Source organism: Andrena cerasifolii, chromosome 4, assembly GCF_050908995.1.
Source record: "Andrena cerasifolii isolate SP2316 chromosome 4, iyAndCera1_principal, whole genome shotgun sequence".
Lineage (NCBI taxonomy): Eukaryota > Metazoa > Arthropoda > Insecta > Hymenoptera > Andrenidae > Andrena > Andrena cerasifolii.
In genome coordinates this window covers 20,287,354-20,303,747 of record NC_135121.1, presented here as the reverse complement: position 1 = coordinate 20,303,747, position 16,394 = coordinate 20,287,354, and the positions used below count along the sequence as shown (strand labels likewise).

General features: G+C 40.7%; 1 protein-coding gene and 1 long non-coding RNA gene across 13 annotated transcripts; one reads left to right on the top strand and one right to left on the bottom strand.

Moving 5' to 3' along the window:
* The first annotated feature begins 68 nt into the window (after positions 1-68).
* Positions 69-15,255, top strand: LOC143368194 (putative Rho GTPase-activating protein CG5521). Of its 12 annotated transcripts, none has more exons than XM_076810654.1 (30): positions 69-186; positions 274-608; positions 1,892-2,002; positions 2,236-2,253; positions 2,495-2,666; positions 2,748-3,105; positions 3,185-3,462; positions 3,545-3,839; positions 3,918-4,288; positions 4,358-4,580; positions 4,653-4,860; positions 4,924-5,055; positions 5,443-5,679; positions 6,242-6,432; positions 6,516-6,614; positions 6,693-6,977; positions 7,056-7,181; positions 7,272-7,439; positions 7,749-7,805; positions 8,097-8,207; positions 8,269-8,427; positions 8,519-8,698; positions 8,761-9,124; positions 9,199-9,344; positions 9,420-9,595; positions 9,657-10,116; positions 10,175-10,461; positions 10,529-10,665; positions 11,019-11,144; positions 12,263-15,255. In XM_076810654.1, exons 2-30 carry the CDS (start codon positions 503-505, stop codon positions 12,421-12,423), a joined length of 5,742 nt encoding a protein of 1,913 aa, XP_076666769.1. In that variant the 5' UTR covers positions 69-186; positions 274-502; the 3' UTR covers positions 12,424-15,255. The 12 variants fall into 12 exon arrangements, with proteins under 12 accessions (XP_076666769.1, XP_076666772.1, XP_076666780.1 ...); XM_076810657.1 differs by having other exon boundaries at positions 70-147; XM_076810655.1 differs by having other exon boundaries at positions 83-199.
* LOC143368201 (uncharacterized) lies at positions 4,611-6,183 on the bottom strand. Its single transcript, XR_013085173.1, has 2 exons — positions 5,827-6,183; positions 4,611-5,737 (listed from the first exon to the last, which is right to left on the bottom strand). It is a non-coding gene; the product is annotated as an uncharacterized LOC143368201 (long non-coding RNA).
* Positions 15,256-16,394: the final 1,139 nt, after the last annotated feature.

The following is a 16,394-nucleotide window of genomic DNA, read 5'->3' as shown; positions in this document are numbered from 1 at the left end:
GAGACCGACGCTGCCGTTGATCGGTAAAACAGAGGAAGAGCGGCAGGTTCAAAAAAAAAAAACTTCAGTCTCCGACGTTCCGAAAGGAGGAACGGGGCGCTGGACCAAGGGAATCAATTAATAGAAGATTGGCCCGATAGCGGAACGGTACGAGAGGCCTGGTGCGGTACCCGTCGGACCGCGTGGGTGCGCTTTTCGTGTAGGCCGGGGAATTAATGGGGGAAAGAGAGAAATGAATTAACTGTACGGACGATGATGTCATTGCCCCGACAGGTTATGAGCAGTGCGCGGCGAGGATGTCAAGATGGCTGCCACGTACATCTGATCGGAGGTGTGTGCGCTCGCGAAATTTGACGCCGAAACGTGATAAAAGGGGCTGTGCTTCCCGAGTCCCTGACATGGTGACAGCGCGTAGTTAGTCGCCCCGTATCCATGAGTACCACTCTGTACACCCTCGATGATAGTTCTTGTCGTCGCGGCCGGCGGCGGCTCGCATTGAACCATGTTCAGCAAAAAGCTTCACGTAGACGTCAAAAAGTCAACACTCAAGATCCAGGATGTTAAGAAGGACAGCGCGACTCGGTTCAAGCACCTCAAGATCGTACTAGGTGAGCCACGTTCCCATTCCTCCCCACTCCTCCCCTACCACCCTCTTGCCGCTCGTCTTGGACGTCCACCTTAATTAAGAGGAGCGTTAATTCGACGCTTGGAATTAATAGCGAATAACCAGTTTCGCAGCGCAGGCTAATGAGTAACGACAACGGTCGGATGAGAAGGGCGGCAATTTTGTTAGCATTCGCTGCCCACGCGTCAACACCCGACAGACACTATTAAACTCTGTCGCTGGAATTCGGGATTTCCTTGAAATTCGACCAGAAGAACCCTCGTTAGCCCCATTTTTAGCATCAACTGCTGCTGCTGCGACAATTCCTCAGGAACGCCTTGTTCTCAAATCCAACGCATGGAATGGAAATGGAGATCGAAGGGTTGGATTTAGAGAGGTGTAGAGGGATTGAATTGTGCATGGGGTTCGCGACGATCGCATAAGATGTTCGGTTTATTGTGGAGGTGGTAGGTCAGTTTGTAAATATTGGTCTTGACTCTGTTTTGCTGGTGCGATATTATAATGCGACAGTCGTAGTATCGAGAGGTGGTTGATATCTAATCACCAAACCACATGACCACACTGACCAACCTACCGTGGCCTCCGATTCCAGCTAATGTTACATTAATATTACACGTAGATAATGCTGCATGCTTAAATGTAGAATCACCTTTGACCAATGGGAAATCTAGCTGCGTGGTTGTACTTTGGAATGTTAAGGGATATATATAAACAATACCTTGAGAAGAATTTTTCTTTCGATATTAGGTGTAGATACTTTATCTGAGATAATCGTAGAACTCGCTCCTTAAGTGAAATTTCTTGCGCATTATCGAGGGCTTAGTGTAACTTACAAGTAAAGAAATAGCTTTGTACATCATTATTTTTGCATTAATTCTATGTTTTTTTTCTATACATAACAGTGTATAAGTGAAATTGTATTAGCTTATGTTTTTATGATTTCACACGTCTATGCATAAGGATGATATTTGTAGCGGTCTTATGAGAACGTAGATGCAAAAAAGAAGTTCTGCTATATAAGTATAGGTACACAAAACCAGTGGTGATGTAATAGAGGTTCCACAACTCTCCCTATAAACCAAGCCTTTTACAAAAGAACAGTAGCTCTGTCTGGTCCTATGTAGCTGAGAGTATACATTTATTATTTAGTAGCAATATTATCGAGCGCAAATTTAGACATCATTGCGATATCTGCTTTTAGTTTCCTTTAAGAAGAAACAGGAATAAGTTCCCCTTTGGCTAACAACGTATGGTTTGATTTTACAGAAAATGTGGACACTGACGAGGCGAAGGGGTTTTTCGAAGGCAACTTCAGTCATGTGTATTTCATTCTGTACGATTGTTTCGTGTCGGCTGAAGCGAATCTGCGGCAGCGAGGTAAGAATATTCGTGGACAGAAATCTTTTAATAATACAAACTACAACCGCCATTGCATATAAATGTGGATATGACTGCGATTTCCCTTTCTATTAATGTAACCAGATGCAGTTTTATTTATAGAAGTATGAGTGTAATAAGTGTATTAAAGTTATGATTACATATAATTTTTGTAATCCCAAATGTTATAATTATTTCACTATCCGCTTGTTTTCTCTCTATTTTGCTGCCAGAACTTTCCTTCCACATTGGTGAGTAAAAGACAGACGACTAAGTATCATGTCCCTGGCATGTTGCAGTCTAAGTTCCATTAATCTGATCGATATATATCCAATCTTACGAGTATATTATTGTTATAATTAGCATGTGCAAAGAAATTTATGTACCTGTGCTTTTTTTTATTTTTTTTTTTAATTCGTTACCAATGAAATACCGAACGAGCCTTGTGCGTATAAACCCTGGACGTTTCTCACAAAGATATTTCCTTTATAGTGCATAAAGCACACAGGGAGGAGTTGGAGCAGGTGTTGCAGCTCTTAGAGAAAGTTCTGACACTTCTCCCTGAGCTTCTCAATAGAAGATGGCAATGTCATAGTCTGGCGAGGATTCTGCAGAAACTTTTACATCCTGGCAATAGCTGGAAACTTCGTAGGCAGGCCATAAGGTATACCAAAGGTTGAACATAACCGAAAGTTTAGCTTGCATTCGTCAGTGTCTGATATAACGTACTTTAAATTAATTGTAGGTATTTCATTCTGTGGTACCAAGCTCTTGGTGAAAATGCACCCGAACATATACATCAGATGTTCGCGAGTTTGGTCCCGGGGTTTCCACCCCAACTACCATCTCCATACAAATCCGACCGCAGAATAGAAGGAAGGAGGGATAAGCTTGCGAGAGTAATTGGTTGTGATGATAAAGATAAGAAGGAATTTTATGATACGCAATTGTCACAAAGTACTTTTCATGACAATGGTTCGAGTCAGTGCCCTGTCGCTCCAGTCGACAGCGGACCCATTCTACCCCCGCAGAGTGGGGAGAAGCCTCTTGATAATGAGACTGTTCGATTTTTAGAAGCATTACTTGAATTTATGGTTACTCAGGTATTTAATGAATATTGAATTTAATAACGCGTCTCATTGAAATTCACATCGACCACAGTTTCACTTTTCTTTCTTGCAGGTTGTAAAGATAGAGTGGCGAGATAAATCTTCACGACAGCACAAGACTTTTCAATTTTTATTAGAACGTTTTAAGGCTTCGTACCTTCGTCATATTTGCCCGGAGTTCGACGATAATTTCTCCTTGTATAAACCTAAATTAGAATTGCCTACGATGCGTAAACCAACGAATCAAAGTCAGGATAATTATGTGTCGTGTAAAGTTGCACTGATAAAATGGGTCGCCAATTTTACGCATATCGCCAGGAAGGATGGTCTTTTCGCACACCTTTCGCATAGGTATCTGCAGTGTTAGAAATTTAAGCCTGGCTAGCGTGACGGTAGTACGTAACTCGTGATGTATAAAATATTTCTGTTTCAGCACAACTCCAAACGAAGAAAACGCGGATTCAGAGCTTCGCCGTGTTTCAGTTACTCAGAATTCCACCGATTCGTCTTTATTATCCCCCGAATCGATCGTGTCTCAACAAGAGAATCTGAATCTGGAAGATAATACTGTTTCGGCTGTTACTCTTGTTAGAGAAGTTCTCTACAGTAACAGAGACAACGTGAATTTCGTACATGAATTGTACAGACAAGCATTCCTCCTGGACTTTAACCACGCTGGTGCTATAAGGAAGGCCATAGCCGTCTACAAAGATTGGATTCAGATGAATGTGAGTAATCGTTCGAAGGCATGACGGTACTGCAACGAATCTAATCGTTAATATACGCCCGCTACTATTTCTCATCAGGAACTTCCACCATTCATGTTGGAACCTTTGGATAGTCACAAGGATAGAGACTTAGATGATAATTCCAAGAAGGATGTAAACGATATCGATAGGAGCCCGTCTGAAAATTATCGTCAGACGAGATTGCGAAATGATTCTTACCTCGGTGCTATACACAGGGAAAATTTGTTTATTAGGGCGGGACTACAGAATGTTCTACAAGTATTCATCACGCAAGCGTCTAACGTTTTCTTCTTAGAGAATTCAGGACCGAATGCCTCTCCAACGTTACTCGAAGAGCAGACAGACAGCTGCAAAAGAGTCCTGAACGTGTATCGCTACGTTGTTATGCATTCGAGATTAGAGCCAGGCACGTGGGAGCAGTTGCTTAGGTAAATTTAATAGGCTTAACCGAATTCCCCAATAGCTTTCTGTGTCTGACCCCATCGCTCATTTACCAGAGTATTGCTGCAAATAACTTCTCTTGTTCTGAACGAGAAATCTACTCGGCGAAAGGCTCAGGAAAGCATCGGTGGAAAACTGGCGCCTGCTATATTCCAGACATTAATCGTCACGTGGATTAAAGCTAATCTAAACGTTGTCATCTCCACGCAATTATGGGATCAGTTTCTGGACGTGTTGATGTCGTTGACGCAATGGGAGGAATTAATTCGAGAGTGGGCAGTAAGTTAAATTAAGATTCTTTGCGCGAGAGACACAGTAAGGGTATCAATTTTATTAATTACACCTTTATAGAAAACATTGGATACTTTAACAAGGGTACTTGCGAGGCACGTGTATAACTTGGATCTGAACGATCTGCCATTGGATAGACTGAGCGAACAGAAAACTAAAAGGCGCCGTGGCGTCGGCAGTCGTGCAGCTTCTACAGGAAGTGTCCAGCCGCCGCGTAAAGGAAGCGTGGATCAAGATAATCATACCGTATCCAAGGAAAACGTTACGGGTAAGAAACACTGAAACGATCTTCACCCTTTTGCCGATCCTCATCATCGAACATTTCGAATAGATCATCCAATGCGAGACTCGAGGAAAGTGCGGCCCCTTCCGCGCAGTGCCAGCGACAACACGATATACAATGGGAAAGCGCGCACGAAGCTTCAGAGAAATCGCACGCATACCGTGCACAGTGGTATCCCTGGTGAGTGAATAATTCCCCGTGGACTGATTCTTTCATTTAAACATGGTTCGCGTCGTTAAACATTTTGGTGATCTATGTAACTCGGCAGTGCCATCTATGTTGCTGATAGAGCGCGCAATTTATTTATAACTTTGTCTCTTACATTTTTGCTTCGACGCTGACACCGGTTTAAAAATAACCAGCCCGGTGTCAGCCAGACACTTGTCTCGTCTCATCATTCTTTCCCCTCCGTTCGTTCCCTTCGCTCGTAACACCGTTCCCTTGATGGTGCTTGCTCCTAATTTTAGTCGGCCAACCGTCAGTTAAGCTGCGAACAGTTTATAAACATTTCTACCATCGGTTGTGGCTTATTCGTGTATTAAGTGTAAACAATTTCCACGCGCGCAGTACTACCCCTATCGATAGAGCAAGACATGGCCAGGCTATTGTCAGGCGGTCCTTCAACGTCGTCGGGAGCTACCAAGAAAATGTTGCCCAACAGGCGCGCTAAATCCCTGGATAGCGTTATCATAGTGGATAGCGAGCCACCGTCCCCGCGCTGCCCATCCCCGACGCCGAGCAGCGGGGTCGACAGCAACAAAGACAGCCCCATACAGATCGAGAACATTGACGGCAGTAGTATCGGTAAGTACACCGTTCCCTACCGTTTCACATCTTCATCATGGTATAAAGATCTCATCTTCTTAATTGCATAACAACGTGTGAGCATTTTCATTATTCCGAGGTATTCTTTCCATATATGTTTCTATTTATTTAACACGCTCAACTTACGAATTATAACACTAACAATGGAACACATCCGCCACCCGGAGAACAATTTATACTGTTGCTCGGTACGCTTCGCTTCGCATTTCTGCGAATTAACTGGCCTGTTTACAAGGGAAATATTCTCTCTTCGTGTTGCGCAATTGGATTAGGAAACTTCAGTCTAAGCTCGCACATCGATTGCATATTTTGTTTACGGCTGCGAGACGCACGTGTCTTCAATTATTAATAGCTTTTGCGTTCAATTCTTAGTTTAATGAACCAGCGAGGATTTTCTGTGCGCATAATGTTTATTTGTATGGAATATAGGTATGGTGCACCGTGTCAGGAAGATCTGTTTTATGTCACTAATTGTACCAAGGCACGCGGAGTGATTTCAATGACGGATCCTTACCTTTGCGATTGTGTTGTTACGTTGCAGACACTAATGATGCATCGGAAAGGAGGTCTGTCATGGCAGGTGGTGGTGTTCGTGGATGGTTGCCTGACGTTGCTGTTGTATTGTGGCGACGTATGTTGTCAGCGTTAGGGGATGTAAATAACATTCAAGATCCTACCCTTCACGGTCAAGTTATGGATTATCTTGTTCAACTTACGCAAACGCTTATAAAAGTTAGGATCTATTTTATATTCTACCAATCATCGCCCAAAGTTTACAAATCCTTGTAAATTGTATTGTATTTTCTGCCACGTAGATTCGTCTAAATCAAGGCGTATCTGGGGACAATCAAGCGACCCCTTTACCTCCAGAACTTATACCTCCGTTAACAGTCATCGCTCCATGGTGTTTCAAGGTTGTCTACCGTGCATGACATTCACAATACGTAAGTCTTGATATTAGGTACGAAACTTTTACAATTGCGTATTTTTAGGCGATACAACTCCCCGATAAGTACGAAGTTGGTAAATTAGCAGCGTACCGTTTGATCTGTCTTTTGACAGTTCAGCCGCAAGATATCAATTTACCGAAGCAACACCTCACGCTATTTTATCGGGCGGTTCACAACGGTATCGTCAGTAATGACAACAAAGTTCTACACGTGCTGGTTAAGTATACTGGACCCAGGTTGTTCAGTCTGAATCTCCCCGGCTCTAGCCTTCTTATCTTAGATTATATACATTCTGCTAATGTAATCTTAAGCAGCCAAGATGTCGAGGTACTGTATAAGTTACACAATGATTTTACGATAATATCCTGCGATTACAATAATACGAATCAAATTGGAACGTTACAGGCACCGAGGACAGAAGCTGTCTCGATAATTGGATCATTGTTGTCGCTACCTGCAACTACAATTAAATTACCTGTGCTGCAGCCCACTGCGGCAGATATTGTAACTAGGACATGTCCGGACGCAAAGGTAACAGGATATAAAAATCTATATGTACATCTTTAGTGTCAGGACTTCGGTGATTTTGTTGAAAATTTGACACGAATCGTTTGGTTTTAGGAACATATAATCACGATTCTTTTAAGGAGTTGTAGGCGCGAACCAACCGGTATTGCAAGATGCGTGGCCCTCTCAAGCATTGCTATGTTCGCGTACAAAGAGCTATGCTACAAGAATCAGCATCCAAGGATCCCAGAAGCTATTACAGTTCTTCTTTTAGCTCTTAGAGTAAGTTCCTTGGACTTGTTACAGGTAGACAACTTTAGACGAAGAATGAGATCTGTGTCAACAACCTTTTTTTTTTATTTAAAAGGCATTTTGCATGCTGTGAGATATATTTAAATTATAGTTGTTTAACATGTTACACCTGGAACTTAGTCTTTAGTTAAGTAGCAAAGGTGTAGTGTATTATTAAAAATTGTAGTTGCGATCTGTTATAAAAACAGATTTACCTAACAATGTTCGAGCTAAATGTAGTAGAAATGTCGTAGTAGTAGTGAGAAATTCAATATCTCTTCGACTGAGTCTGATTGACAGCGGATACAAGGGACGGAGCGTCGCAGAGCTGGTTTCTATTTTCCCCTGATGGATCAGGTAGTTTTTCTTGGATTAACGCAAACTGTGTGGAACCCTTATTACGTGTTGTTTACAGTATTCATCTGTCGACTGATGTCTACGTGTCTTTTAAGGATATCATCAGTATTGCATGGTTTCTTGCACGGTCGTGTGTGTAAAATGTCCAACGATATTCCCCGTGTCTCCGATCTCATCGTATCTTTGCATATATTAGTGATTAACATATTTCCTGCGCAATACTAATTAAGACACCACAACTCTACCCGAATATAACACTTTAATCTAAAGAATGCATTCTTTATTCCGCAGGCCAGTCACGCTACGGTGGCTCAGGTGGCCTGTGACTCGTTACTGTTGCTGTGTGATAAAGCGGACACCCTGTTAGAGCTGTATCCGAATGTGCCATCTAAGATAATTCAAGTGAGTGTTACCTAAAGACTTTCGGAGAAATCGAAACTCTATGTGACTTTGTACACTTCAGGTTTTGTCAGAGACACTTGGACACATGACCACCCGAGAGAGACGCGGTCCATTAACAGTATCAATGATATTCTGCTTGGGCGAATGGGCTATGCACCTGGGCCCAGATGTCTTGCTGCGCATATTTCAGGGGAAGCCTCTGTTAATGACTTTATTCACGGTTAGTGACATAATAGTGTTAAAAAAGGGGGTGATATGCACCTTTGGAACAGATCTCTTCTTACTAACACGATCTTCGTGCGCGCGTACAGGTTTTGGATAACATAGTGCAAGATAAAGTGGGTAAATATTCGTCGCAGTCATGGAAGAGCCACGAAGACGAGGACGATGACTTTGATCCCGATATTACTTTGGACAACTTGGCTGATGAATCTTGCACTAAGTCGCCTCGTCGGGGCAACGTACAGTCTGTCCAATTAGCGGCAAAAATGGTAACGCATCGTAACACTGGTTCCTCTGTAACAGTATAAGTCCACGTATAAATTCTCCTCAGGTGATGATGCATTTAATAAATCACTTGGGGCATTTCCCGATGGGTATCGGAGCTGCGCGATTGTCTTCGTTAGTCGTTGAGCTGGACGACGTACCAGGAATCGACGGGGACGAGCTGTCTTCTGCTGTCTTTCATGCGCCAAACATACAACTGCTGATGCTGTCGAACTCTGTGATAATGTCACTGGTTGAGCTGGCGGCATTGGACGCGCCCGGCGGCGGTGTCACGGCTGGATTAACAACAGCTCCGTCATTAGTTAGAGTTCTGTTGCGAGACCTGGCAGGGAAAGCATCCTGGGACAGCTCTATTTTATACAGCCAACCGTCTATCGACGAGGACGCTCCTATAGCATTTACAAAGCATGGTAGCAGAAGTATCCACTAACATTTAAATTCCGCTTCTTGTTAAAACTCAGCTGAAGCCTGTCTATTATTTCAGTCGAATGGAAAACGAAATTACTTGGGCAGGACTTGAGCAGCGTTTCAACTCAAACGTGCACGCCACGGCATACGATCAGGCACCGCGAACCTCACATATTGCCTACGTTTGCAAACGGTGCGAGCGATATGGATAATTTGGATGATGTACGAACAATTTTGAACAATTTTATCCGATATCCATATATTGTCAACATTCTGTTAATTCCACCCTGCTTTCAGCTCTTACAATACATAGGACATACAAGCCCGGAAGTGTTAACCAATCCAGAGATAGCACTGAATGCTCCCGCTAATCCACCGCAGGGACACTATCTTGAGAGCGAAACCATTGCAACCATCCTCAGTCAGAGGAATGCCGAGCAAGAGCATAACAACAATTGGAGTCAGCATATTAGGTAAGTTGTCTGTGTTAAATAACGTGCTACATCGAAGTCTAACTGTACGGTGCTATTCCAGCATGTGTGCATCAGCAATAAGTCCGCCATCCTGTCGACCGCCTCCAGCGCCATTTCATCACTGCCGTCTTTTGTTCTCGCATCTGGGCTTATCGGGCTGGGAGCAACGTAGAAAGCTGCATTTATTATCGAAAAACGAGAAACTGTTACGGGAACTGCGGAACCTCGACAGCCAACGGTCTAGGGAAACACATAAAATAGCAGTGATCTATGTTAGCCAGGGACAGGAGGATAAGAACTCTATACTGAGCAATGTCACTGCCAGCAAGGAGTACGAGAACTTCGTCGCTAGATTGGCTTGGGAGGTCGAGCTTGAATCGCACACAGGTTTCCTCGGAGGTCTCGTGCCAGGGAAAGCATCCGGCGTCACTGCTCCATATTTTGCCACGTCGTTCACTGAAATCCTTTTTCACGTAGCAACGAGAATGCCTTCCGATAGTCCTGAAAGCTTATTGCAAAAGGTAAGCTCTAATAGTGTATATTATTAGAACGAAACAGCTCAATGTGGATCTGTTACAGACTCGGCATCTTGGCAACGACGAGATCCACATTGTTTGGTCGGAACATTGGAGGGACTATCGCAGGGACATCATTCCGACCGAATTTTGCGATGTCTTAATCGTAATCTACCCGTTACACAATAAACTGTACAGGATTCAGATCTCGCGAAAGCCGGAAATTCCATTTTTCGGTCCCCTGTTTGACGAGTGCATCGTGGAAGACAAAGTTTTGCCAGGATTAGTGAGGACAACAGCACTGGCAGCGAGTAGGGCGAAACGATCTACGCTTACATTGTACCAGCATTAGTAAGTATACAATATTTCGTGCTACTGATGTATCATTGAACGCTTAATTTAATACGAAATATTTTAGTTACGAGGAGAGAGCGAGGTCCATCGACACTGTTATGCGAAATCACAAAGAAGCTACTACGTTTGAAGAATTCACAGCTAACGTGTACTCTCCTGTGCTACCACCTAGCCCGTTCAGTGGGGCTTCTTCTGTATCTGGTTAGTTCGTATACGTTAGTAAGAAAGTGAATTGCCAAGTCCACTATCTACATATATAGGAACAGTTAAACTTAAAATAGCTGCATAGCTAATAAGGGATGTTCGGTTACTTGAATACTCGAATTTCTCGGGTAACCGAACTTCCCTTGTAAGTGCAAGCGAACTTTATATGCCAGTTTAATTCAACGCACAAATCTTTGGTCCTCCTAGCAACTAGGGAATGGACTTTCTAGTGCATTTCATAGGAGTTGAAGAACTTGTATAGCTGAGAAGCGAACCTTTTTCGATAGTCCCTGCATGAGTTTAGATTCCAGACATTATTGTCATTATTGTTATCGATATCACACTGTCAGGATCTACAACAAGCGTGCAATCCACAGCATCGTCAAACCTCGCAGCGGCGCTTATAGATTCGCATCATGGTCGATCTGGTTTGCGGAGCTCATCAGCGGCGAGCAGCGATAACCGCGCGAATAGAGGTGACTAATTCAGTCCACTAACCCCCACCCACCTTGTAACACCATCCGACAAGGTAGTATTATAATTTTATTTATGTTTCTTTTCCTTTGCTGTTCTCCTACGTTCTCGTCTATAACGAAGTGTACCCTGTTCATTTCTCTTTATCATAGACTACCTATAGTTGTGGTTCTACATGTTTATACAATAACGTTAGTAATTAGGCAGACTTGTATGCTGTCTTTGAATCTCATCTGATAAACTCCAAGCTATGCGATCACACGAAACAACGAATAGAACATTACACCTCTGTCGACTGAGAGAACATTACACATTTGGAACTTAGTAAACATGTATGCCGATGATAACTTATACGACTCCAATGTATACATATACAGAAATCTATCAAAGAACAAGATCGTGGACGAATATATTACAACTGCTCTTTGTTTGATATCCACATGTCTCTTAATTATGTTTCTGTTCAACAGTCTTACACAATCTATTCAGAGGTAAAATTTCCTTTCTAAGTGCATATTAGACTATAGATCGAAACATACTTCCTTCTATTCATGTCATACTACGTGTGCCACTTCTCTTAATGTCGCTTCTTAGACTGCGAGTACAATGCTACGTACGGATAGTGTCTCAGAGAACCTTCTCCTCCGTCCCTTGGAATCGAAGCAATTACCGGAAGAAATTGATTTGTAACTCGGGAGATTCTTTTAGAACTATATTTACGTAGCACTGTACCACTGTACACTGCGAGTAGCTTTTTCTGAAACGTTTGTGTTTTGTCTAATAAATACAGACAGTTATTTCCTTCACGAGGTGAAAACCACACTGTTTGCTTTCATTTCATGGAACTATTATTTTGCATTAAAGGCAAGTTACAAAAATTGTTTGAATTTAACTTCGTGGGATATACAATTCCATCTTCCAATTATTTCTGTATGCTTAAGTAGCATAGACTAATTTTTGTTTCTTAGAAAGATAGTTTTCTCTTTAGCAAACTGCACGTTAATTTCGCTGTTATATATTTGAATACGTTAAACAGAGTCAGTGCATTTTAGTGTGCCTCCGTTCAAGATTGGACCATGCGACAACAGCGCAAGTATATTCGGTTTTGCTCTGGTTGCAGTGTCTGATGGAAGCAGAGTGTGGTTTAGTAATGACACCCCGGAGAGCACTGCGCTCCATGGAATTTCTCCTAGACCTGTAAAGAAGATGTCATTTAAAACTGGACCGAAGCAGAAGGCGAACACTCAACCTACCCCTCCGGACAGTCCGAGATATAAATAAGGTGTTTTGTATCGGTACAATAGGATAGAACATTTTTTGCACAAGAGGATGTCTGGGTACGTCCTGGAAGTTTCAATCGAAGGGAATTCTTTAAAATGCTAATTAACACAATGCGTTACGATAGTATACAAAGGTGGCCCACTGTTCTCTGCATTGAAAATAGTGAGGGTACGTTAGGTTTAAAATGGCAGGCTCGGGTGACCTGGCATTTTGGAAATTATCTTTGCAATGGGTAAATCGAATATCTGATTAGTCTTAGAGTTTTCTGTTCTCCGTCCTTAGGTTTAATTTTTATATTAAATGTACAGATCGTTGTTTATTTGTTGCAACGTGAATATTAATTTATTGGAACGTAAATATATGAGAGGATTTAACAGATCATAGATATACAATAGTACTATATTTGTTATATACAATTGTATTAGTGTCACGTGACAGCTATTTTCATTGTACAGTTCTTTCTTAAGATCAGTTTACCCTTGTACTTGAATAGATAAGCTTAAATAATTGTGTCGACTAAAGCTTCTATCTTAACTTATACATAGAAGATAACGAGCTCCTCGATGTTACATACATGCCTTCGTAAAAATAACTTTTATTTCCTGTAATGTAGCGGGTGATAGGGAGGGGGAAAAAAAGGAACATAGTATAATCGCAGAGTGCGTCTATACGAGTGTCGATAAGAATCAAATATTATTTTTTAACAGCAAGGTTTTACAAGTCAGCGCCACCGTCTCTCAGTACTGTAATAAGTTGTCCGCGTCTTTCGTGTCGGTCTGATGTCTTCGAATCTGTTTACGCATTACATTCCATCCAGTTATCTTTTCTACGCTTTATCCATTCTTTGTCGTACGAGTAAATTTTTTTATATTCTCTTCGAAAAGATCAAAGCATTCCATTTCAGTCATCCTTTTCTTTATTCGATTCCGATGGCCGGGACATTTATTAGAATTTACATGTTAAACGGAAGACGATCGTCGTCTCAGGTCGTGTAGATCGTGTAGAACAAGAGATCAATTAGGGAGCAGGTTTTGTTGCCATGCCAAAGTTACAGGTACTTGGTGCTTTACGATACTCGAGGTATAAGTTTTTTAAATACTGTATCAGAACGCGTTGTCTCGAAGGATAGTAAACAATAAGGGAATTCGAGAAGAGTCGTGAAAGTAAAGGAATAAATTAATGGCGTATCAAGTAAGGGGGAGTAAACTTTTGCTTTAGGAAGATTCACCTTTAACACAGTGATAATAATCAAAGTATTAATATATATATATTATTGGTCGCTGTCGATATAAACGGAGTTCAGGATGGGATTATATCGTGGCGAATATTGATGTATATGGTATTCAAGAGTTGAGATTATGATAGATAACACACACTTCGAGTTTTTTGAGCATTTTGAGGGGTATCGGGAACCGCAATTCAAAAGTGTAGGTATTAGCAACGAAGATTTAGGTAAATGTAATTACCGATGCGCAGACCATGGCCAAAGCAGCATTATTTTTTCACTAATTTATAATGAAGTAGATTGAGACGAGCCGTGTATATGTATTGTACATAAATTGTTAAGAAGAGCGAATGACGTTTGTGGTCATTACTGGAAAATTAACCTCTGAGAAACATTGTAGCGCTAACGTTATCGAGAGAAAGAATATTGGTCTATGTACGAGTATATATACAATGTATACTAATGGAGAAGAGAGAAATGGAACTTATTACAGTCTTACATAAGTATGCTTCTACGAATCGTATCTAAACATTGTACTTAATTAACTGTCTTCATTAGCACCATTATATAATAACTACATGCTATTATTTATGTTATAAATATATACAAATCGCTGTTAACATTTACTAGCATAGTGCTGAACTATTTTTCTTACTGGACATTACGCTTGTAACTCATCGGAGTGAGAAATTTATGGAATAGCATGGGAAGCATAAAAGCGTACTGGAAGCATTTCTATGATGGGCAAACTGTTACTATCACTTCTGACGATAATGTCGCTTAAAATCATTCTACTGAGATCACTCTGTTCTTTCCCAATTTCGTTCGCATTTTCTTTTTTTTTTTTACATGTAAAAACTGTTGCAAATACTTATGGAATATTTAACTGTTTACACAAGATAATATACAAATTTTACTCTATCTCAATACTTGTGTGACGGAGTTGGTTTTTCGAGGATCTAAAACCAGAGAACGTGAACAAAGGGTACGAGTTTGTGATTCCCCGTTTCTGTATCAATGTGAAACAGAGTTAATATATATACAACAATTATTTTATACGTAGAGAGAGAGGGGGAGAGAGAGAGAGAGAGAGAGAGAGAGAGAGAGAGAGAGAGAGAGAGAGTGAGGAAAGCTGCGCGTTATCCTCTGATTCTACAATTTTGCCGAATAGAATTGTGTCTGATTTACTGTCCACATAGAGCAACGAGCAAGTTGTAAGTAGTTTCAAATCTTTAGTCCAATGGGAGCAGTGTTGAATTATGGTTTTGTAGCGTTACGAGCGGCTCCTTGAATTGATGAGTAGAATTTTGGAAATTTTTAATGAAACTTCTGCTGTAAAATCAGGGCTCGATAAAATAATGTTTACAGAATTTATAGTATCATAGAGCAGACTAGCTAATCGGATTGGAGAGCGTGTAATTCCGTGTCTGGACACGTTAGATAGGTTTTTGTAGGGACAGTATTCGGAATTGATCTAAAAGTATATATGTTATTCCTTCTGTAATGGAAATTCGTTGCCCAAAGATTTCTCTGATATCGTATTAATTGTACACATTTCTGCAATGGAATGTACGTTTTATTGCACAATAAAATTGTGATCAATCAACCTTAACGGTAGTTGGAACTGTACATATAGATCCTTAAGTGCTTTCTGCAATAAATTCTACAAGTATTGGGCTTGAAGCTAAAAAGGTATTAACGATTTATAAACGAGATAGAGGTAATTCTATACATAGGACATTACTAATGTTCATATTGTTTTATAATTTATGTATTTTCTGCGTACATTTTATGAATATTTAAACTTGCATTTGAAAATATATAATACCCCGATGATATACAGTATAATATGCTAGAGAACGAATCTGCAGCTTCTCTTAAATTAATTTATATACTTAGAGCATTGCATCTCAAAACGTAACGATTCTGTTTGTAATTAATCAATTATTACATACTATACAGGCGACGAAAATGTACGTGAAAAATTTAAAAAAAAATTAAAACCGACTTCAAAACAATAAAAATGCACTAAAAAGTAAAAAATAATTTTTTCCTTATTAAATCTACGACTCTCATATTTTTTAAGTCGACGCCAGATTTGCACAGTTCAAATGATGAGGCGCCGACTTAAAAAATATGAGAGTCGTAGATTAAATAAGGAAGAAAATTATTTTTTACTTTTTAGTGCATTTTTATTATTTTGCGGTCGGTTTTAATGCTTTTTAAATTTCTTTATTTTATACATGCTGAGATATGCGCGTACGTACATAAAATAATAATAATTAGGTGACAATAGTCTTTATTATTAACCAGAACTGGAAAAATATTGGGCCAATGTTGATGCAGTGTAGGATGGGACCACCCAGCCTTCTTTCAAATAAAAAAAAGGTCATCAAAATTGGTCTATATGCTGCGGAGGTATGTGGGGACAAACATAAAAAAACATATACATACGGGTCAAATCTATAACCCTCTCCTTTTTGAAGTCGGTTAAAAATACGCAAACGCCAGGCTTCAGAAATTATCCTGCATCCTTCAAATTGGCAAATAGGCGTCTTTTAACCCCCATTTTAGTTCGCGCCTTTCGCAGCGACGTGTCGCTAGCATTTGAGTATCCTAAACGAAGCAAATTTTGAAACCTCTTTTCGAACAATAAATGAACAATTTTCACGATATACATTACCACATAATAAGTTTCAGGACCTCTACAAAGTATCTATAACCTCGGTTTTAATTAACAATTGAA